The 8,147-nt window shown below is 34.9% G+C and overlaps 1 protein-coding gene across 4 annotated transcripts in view; it reads left to right on the top strand.

The window, feature by feature from the left end:
• The window catches only part of LOC105258108 (protein Star), a 38,675-nt gene that overhangs the window by 26,250 nt on the left and 4,278 nt on the right, over positions 1 to 8,147 (top strand). The window contains exon 1 of one of the 4 annotated variants that reach the window (XM_011269185.3): positions 2,597 to 3,175. The exons of 1 other annotated variant lie outside the window; for it this stretch is intronic. Coding sequence is in view for 1 of the 3 variants with exons in the window: in XM_011269183.3 (XP_011267485.1) it covers positions 3,293 to 3,312 (20 nt within the window). In the remaining 2 variants the exon portion in view is untranslated. Of the gene's footprint in view, positions 1 to 2,596; positions 3,176 to 3,195; positions 3,313 to 6,431; positions 7,041 to 8,147 lie in introns of those variants that run through there. 2 more of the 4 variants (XM_011269183.3, XM_011269184.3) reach the window with 2 other exon arrangements.

The following is an 8,147-nucleotide window of genomic DNA, read 5'->3' as shown; positions in this document are numbered from 1 at the left end:
CGACAAAAAAAGAGAATAAAGATGTGTCATTTTCCCAACTAGCATCGTACAATAAATGCATTGCTTTTTATAGTTATTTCAATTCTTTGTGCTATACGCACGGTAGAATTAAATTAAATTTTTAATATAAAATTTAATTTTTTATTTTTAAAATCAGTATTTTTAAGAAATAAAAAAAAATAAAATCTCTTTCCTTTATAATTTAAATTCAAATTAAATTCCTTTTTTATCAATTTTTTTCTACTAGCATTTTAATAATTTATTTCAAAAGAGATTATATATACGTTATATTTGCTTTATATATCTAAAATTGTTGAATAAAAAAAATGTAATAACCAGAATCACCGATAATATAGGAAACATTTCCTGTTAATTGTGACACTGGATTAATTAGTCCATTAAAAAGTTCATTTTATTTCCGGAGAACTTGTTGGTTTTTTATCCGGTATTCATAGTCCTGCACGAGTACGGTCGTTTCAATTCGTAATAAAATATAATGCTGGCTTGAAAAAGGCAGGTGCACGACTGTTTCAAGCCATGTTCTTTCTTGCAAATTTTCTCAAATTATTCTGTCAGAACCGTACGTTGCCGGAGAGATGATTTCATATATCGCTGGCGTTTCTACCCTTTTCTTTTTGCTATTCGTTACCGCGTTCATTCGTTCTGCCCCTCGTCTTGGTTCACTCGGTTTTTCTTTCCATCTCTCATGGGAAGACGATCTCGTTATGCCGCACTAAATTCCTAAATAAAAAATGCCACCTTCCTACCGCCGACCTGCTGCCGCTAGCCTTTTGAATTATGAGCGTGATCTATAAGCGTCTAGCTTCGAGGTCATTCTCGTGAAAATTCGATACGCCAAATGCAAGCCCGTCGCCAAGGTCGTCGTATTTTAATATTTATCATTACAATAGAAAGGCCGTTGCGAAAAATACGCAAATAAAGGTCTATTATTCATCAACTTAATTTTGATTCGTCAAATTTTTCATGCTAAGAATCGCTTTTAGGTTGAATTAACAATTAATACAAATTAATACAAATATAATGCATTGTAATTTAATTATATATGAATATAATATTTTGAGTAGATATAATACGAATTAAAAACTACACATTCTCATATCTCTAAAGCAAAGTCAAAGTTTGAAATTGCTAAAGTTAAATCAGTTTGAGATTCATGACATGTACTGATACGATGTGCACAGATGCAACTGAGGTCTGCAGACTCCTTTGGTCTAAAATTAATTCATTCTGCATCGATCAAGGAACCGCACACACTAACTAAACCGCCTTTGTCGACTTCAACGATGTTTCGCTATGCAAAGGGCACAACTTACAGGATCAATAATACGCAGTCGGCTGACTGCAATGTCCGGCTTTCGAATTAACTGAGCTTTTTATACTATTCCACGTTAATTTTTTTTGTGCCCGTAACATTTGCAATCAATGTTCTTCCTTTTTAATCTCACATCCAACGTTTTGTACTTTTCGAGATAAACTTTTGTTGTTCTTTTGATTCCGTTAATAATTTAGAAACTTTACAATTAAACATTTTATTGATTGCAAAACATGCTTTGCATGTTGCTTTGGTATGTTTATCCACAAGTTTTCTCTTGTTTAAAGTTTATATTGCTTCGTAAAAGATTCGTGTAACTTTATTTACTGGATATAATTTCAAGGATAATACAAATGATAAATTAGAAATTAAGCAATATATAATTAATAATATCTAAATTATACGTGCAAGTAGAGAGCATTGTAGATTGTATGATATATTATATTTTTAATTTTAGGATAACAGATCGTACGTTTGCATACATCTCGGGAGACATTGTATCTTGGGAACATAAAAAATTAATTTTAGATTTCTTCTTTTTATGCACAATTCTGCTTGATGACTGGTGTAATCTTCTCATCTAGATTTTTATAAAAAACAATGCGAAGTCTGAGAAAGTTGATTCGCTCTCATATGCGATATCTTCTGAAAAATGACATGTCATAATTCAGTTTATGTTAATATATTATTCATGTTTTTATATTTTTATATTATATAATTAATACATGTATGTATGAATTAAATTCTTGAACATTAGTCTGATGTTTACGAAAATTAAATAAATGCCAAAAGAAGCATAAAGATCAATAACAGAGAGAGAAAATGAGATAGAAACTGAAAAAAAGTATAAAGATTAATATCTGAAAGAAATATTCTTTAGTATTGCCAGGAGGATAAGTTGATTTATTTTCATTGAATACAATTTTCAGTTAAAATCTCATTTCGAAAGAGAAAAAGAAAAAGTTTTTCGGTACGTTAGAAATATATATTTTCTTGAGTAAGTATCTGTAATCAGTCAAACATTGTTAATCTTACAATCAGAACTTCGCCAAGTTTCCGATAAACTTTGCAATTACCTGAAACCGATCGGCATCATTTACCTGAGCGGGATGAGAGTCACTGGGCTACTACCTGGCTAGGAGAGCGGAAAATGTCCTCGTAAAAGCGAGAAAGAGAAAGAAAGAGAGAAAGAGAGAGGCGGCCTCGCGCGTCGGTTTTGAAGGGGATAGTTGAGGACGGAGGTAGGCGGCGTTTTAAAGAAGGACACCCGATATAGGAGGCATTGTACTCGGCGAACAAACCAGCGTCAGGCGATAGGTTCCAGGTGCTGGAGGGCAGTCGAGGCAGGCTACTCGCCACGAGGCAGGGCACAGCGGTAGTACATTGTCTGCACTTCCTCTTTTACAGTTGGCCGTTCAGGTGTCATTCCGCGATCAGTGATAAACACGCGAGTGTGGATCGCGAAGGTCCTCCTCTCTCTTTCTCTCTATCTGTGTCTGGTTCGGATTCCGTGGTAACTCTCTGCAAGACTAGCGTGGGAGACGAGAGAAGGAAAATAGCAGGAGAGAAGGGGACAAAGAGAGCGAGAGAGAGAGAGAGAGAACTTCCTTTCGGTGGGTACTCTCGCGTGTCATCATCCGCGCAGTGTCATAAACACTGGTAGTGTGTGACTCGTTCGTCAGTGGGTCGAGTCATCGAGTGGATCTCTGATCGTTTGTCTCGGGGACACTAAAGCGACGAATTGCGCGAGCCAGACGGATACCGCTCCAAGAAGGAAACCTGTTTGAACGATGCTCCAATCTCCTGACTGAAGCGCAGAAGGATAGGTCGCCGTGGGTTCAGGTACGCGGAAAGAGCGACCTGCATTTCATCACGAATCTAAAAGATTTAGTTATCTAAGTTTCGCCTATAAATCTCTACAATAATAAAAATAAGGAGATCTAAGTATCCCGGCGAATAATGGAAGTGGGAGGAACGAGGTGAGAGAAGAATCATGTTCTTTTAGTTTCGAAGATTAAAAAGTATTTGTTCGCATAATCTCTCCTTAGCTGATGGATATCTCGTGTTCCACAGTGTAGGGAGTGAAACAGATTGTCTGTGTTAGTGCATATACAGTGTGGTTTACGCAAGCACGTGTAAGAATTAGTGATTACGTACGTCTAATACCAAAATTTCATTTCTGCAGTATTCTCAGGAGGATAAGTTGATTTATTTTCGATATGAATGGAATTTTGATTAGTAAGTTGAAATCATTTCGAAAAAGAAAAAGATTTTTTAAAAGTATTATTTAGAAATATTTGTTAGGTGGAAATATATATTTTTTTTAATAAGTACTTGCAATCAGTTACTAATAATTCAAAAAGATAAATCTTGACATGATAAAAATTTCAAAGAATATGATATTGATGAAATATAATTTATTTAATCAAAATCTATTGCTGCGTAAACAACATAATCTTATTAGTGCTCTTTATAAAAATTATCGTATTTTCTCCTGATTTGTAGGTAGAGTACAAACTTAAAAAATGTAGTGATTATTTTTTTAAATATTTTCAATATATTATTTTCTATCTATCTTTCTATGTCTATATAAAAATTCTCGCACTTTCTCTTGATGGATAGAATGTGATAATTGTGTTAAAGTATTTTCATTATTTTTGAGAAAGTAATATATAAGTGATTGAAATTAAATTATTTGTACGAGAAATTTTTTTTAGCAAAATAGATATTAAAAAAATATATAATAGATATTAATAAAATGTATTATACATGCGAATAGATAATAAAATCTCAATTTGCTTAATTAATTTCAAATTTGTTGTAGAAAAAAATATAATCGGTTATAAGTACTTAAGAATTAACGAGACTAATGCAATTTTATATTCAAGCTTTTATGACAATACTATTCTTTGTCTTTCTATTTTATAACAATATCATTCTTTGTCTTTTTTTATTCTGCTTATCAAATCCCGTCTTCTCTTCTTTGTGCTTATCTTTAGAAAACTCTACGAAATTATCTTTAGCATCCCTTTATCTTTAGCATTCCCCAAATATACGCGTATAGCTATATTAAGCAATTGTGTTAAATAACTGAACACAGATAGTGTATTAGAAGTTAAATAAACCTATCTCTTCATTTTTCACGCACACACAATTTTCATACGCAATACAATTTTTAACTTACGTCATATTCTATCTATTGGCAAATTATATATACAATATATATGTATATATACGTATATATATGTATATATATGTATATATACACGTATATATATGTATATATACGTGTTTGCTATATGTTAATTTAGTTGAATGCATCGATACATGTATTGGTATACATTTGAATCTCTATGCACATTTATGTAGGTATTTAAATATATAAAATGGGAAACAGAGTTTATCAAATATCTTGAACGGAGTATCCAGTAAAAATTGAAACACAATGATCAGATTTACGGTCGACTTCTTACATATGCATATGCATTTACAACGTCAACTCGTGTGCATCAATGATCAATGTGCAATCGAATTCACGTAAGATATAAAATACGGAAGATATAAAAACCAAGCCACCGTATTCTCCAATATTTTCAATACCGAGGCAACGATGCGAAACACGTGTACAGCAAAATTAACAATTATCGTTTCCAATGCAATCTTGAAGTGAAACGAGTTCACACAATTGTTTCAATCCGCACGTGGTTGCAGTTCTTTTTTTTTCAATTTCATCATTGACATATTGAAAAGTGAACAATGTGGGAACCTCTCTCTTTCACATCGTTTGCGATCCACTTCGCTCGCCGTCTGTCGCGCAGGAGACTCTCACGTGCCTATCGACACTGACAGAACAGAACAGTTCCGTCGAAGAAATGCGAGGGTCGGAGAGATATCCAAGTCCGATCGGGGGCTCGAGGCGGGTGCGACGAGGACAGACGATGACAGATGCAGACGACGCGGTGGCGATGGCGGCGGCGGCGACGGCGAGGGCGACGGCGACGGGCATCATCGTGTGTGTCGCCGCCGCTCTGCAATGCGACATTCAACCCATAATACACGACGCACGTTTCCTCAGCACGACGCAGCCGCCACAAACGTTCCGGCACGCTCGTTTGTCGCGTCGCATCGCGCCGCGGTCCCGACGTCGCCGTCTTTGTTCTCGACCGTCGCCTACGGTCGTTGTCGTCCCGCTCGAATCGATATATGTATGTGATTCGATGTCGGTCGACAACGAAGAAGTCGGCGACCGGATAGTAGACGAGGCGAATCGCCCCGCCGAGGGAGCGAGCCGAGACTATCTTGACACGCAGTCGTTATCCGCCGACTGATCGTTCCCCTTGTCTATCCGGGAATCTGTCGGAGAATTCTCTCGCGGGAGAAGTCGCGAGTGCATTCCTGGAGAGGAGGAACGGCGGGGAAAAGAAAAAGATTGGAAAGCGAAAGAAATTCTCGTGAGATTCCGATTGAATCGATCTCGGTAAATGAGATTTTGCCCCAGATCGATTTCTATTACAGAGGTGCGACAGAAAAACAGATTTTTCAAGGAATTTTAATCCCCTGAAGAATCTCAGTCGTGCAAACACGTGGAAGATTTTCGAGGTGGGATTGTAATAAATATACGCGAGAATAAGACGGAAATTTAGAAAAGGGATGATAGTGAATACTCAAAGGTTCTATAAAAAATCCAGCTGCATCGAAAAACACGAGTCGAATCCGAGGGAACAGTCGTATAAAAAAGATCGTACGCGAAATGAAGAAGGGAATATAGTGAATGCTTGAAAAGCTTGATTCTATATCCAAAGAGACTCGAGGACCAATTAGGCTAATATATATTTTCAAGACTTTTAAAAAGCTTTGATTTCTATAAAAAATACAAGTGGAGTATAATCAAAAGATATTTAAAATTATTTCTTGAATATTTAATAATTAGATTTATTTAAAAAATTGCTAAAAATTAAATTAAATGTTATATTAAAAATAATAAATGATCTAAAACTTTGTAGATATTGAATTCTATTTTGAAGATCCAGAACTGTACTCTTGATAAAATTGATGTTTTAAAGATGTGAAAAAAAATTCGAAGGTACTCTCTCAGACAAATTCTACAAGAGCCTGTAAACTAGGAAGGCACTTTGAAATTATTTAGTCGAGACTGCATTGAATATATTCAGCTTATTACACAATAAACCAACGATACCAGAAACAAAGGAGGAACGAGAGGTACAAAGCGAGCTTCTCGGTTTCGATTTATCACTCTCCCACCAACGTTCGAAAGAGATTTTCACATTGCAACGTCGGGGAAAGCGGAACGTGCGGGGAAACGATTTATGACACACAACACAACACAACGATAACACGCTTAGAAGGTCGAGCCACGTGACACAGAGTTCAGTCAAAGACGTTTCCCAAATATTGTGACCGCGCGACGCTCGCCGCGATACGTTCTCTATTTGACGTGAATATACATACATCTCGCACGTGTGTCGATCATCGAAAAGTGCGACGACGTATCGGTGCAGAAAAGTGCAGTCTGGATCCGATCACAAAATCGAATCGGTTCAAGCGTCGTATTCAGGGATGTGACGAACGCTCGTACGTGAGCAGAGAAACGGACGAGAGATATAAATGGTCTCGCTCGCATAAGCGCGCATCTCTTCGATTTCACATAAGGAAGAGCACGAATCATCGTGGAACCGGTGAAAGCGAAGTGAGTAAATGTAGCGGACATGTGGATATATTCGTAATCTAAATGTATGTGTGTCAAAAAATCATGCGGCCACGTGCGCAACAGACTTCATTTGTGGATCCTTTAACAAGATCGTGAATCGATTTTAATGGTTAATGGTGATTCGATTTAATATCGTACTTGTTGCACAATTCTTTTATTTTAGATATTAGACGTACATCATTTAAAAGTCTGAAATACGTATTAAAATTCTGTGAAGTTTAATTTAAATATAAATTACATATAAAGAAAGTTTTGATTAATACATTCCTTTTTGTTTTAGATTACTTTTAAAAATTAATTAAGAGATACCACAATATCTCAATACTTTTACGAGATTGTATTTAATGTATTTATTAAATCAGTTAATCAAGAACTATGAAATTTATGGAATATGCCGCGGAATATTGCGTAGACAAGATTTGTTTAAATCTAGACAAGCAAATAATAATTTATGGCAAATACCTGCCTAGCTTTGCCTTTGCTAAAAGTTCGCAGTGAATTAGTTAGGCGTACTGTGCGATGCACGAAGTGATGCGAAGTTTGTGCCGCTAACATGGCACACCTTGCTTTAATAGTGTGAGACAAATAACGGAGGAAACATTGTTCCGTACGGTGTAACTCACGCAACTTGTCTCGTATATTATAGACTCTTTATAAATTCAGGCATTTTATAAAAATCTTGGTCTCTTTTTTATTAAAATGCTAAATTAAAAATAAAATAGAACGGTATTTTATAAAAAAATCTAAATTTTTTAAACAAACAAAATTTATAAAGTTGCAATATAAACTACAATGTAAATATGATGCAAAGTTTATCAAAATTGTCAGTTTCGATAGCTGTATGTTTTTATTTCCTGAATTTAAACATCTTTTTTATAATTAATTATTATTTTGTAATTTAATATAAAAGTCAATATAATAAATAATATTAATTTATTAAATTTTGATAAAATAACAAAATAACTGAACCTTTTTAATCAATATTAATAATTCTTAAGCTCTTTTTAAATAAATATTAATAACTTTTGATAGCTCTTTGTAATAATTTTGAGAATAAAAAACACAAAACTTATTATTTTGTTTCTT

This window comes from Camponotus floridanus, unplaced genomic scaffold, assembly GCF_003227725.1.
Source record: "Camponotus floridanus strain SB8 unplaced genomic scaffold, Cflo_v7.5 scaffold88, whole genome shotgun sequence".
NCBI classification, from domain to species: domain Eukaryota; kingdom Metazoa; phylum Arthropoda; class Insecta; order Hymenoptera; family Formicidae; genus Camponotus; species Camponotus floridanus.
The sequence above is the reverse complement of the archived record's forward strand: the minus strand, read 5'-3'. Positions and strand labels throughout refer to the sequence as shown.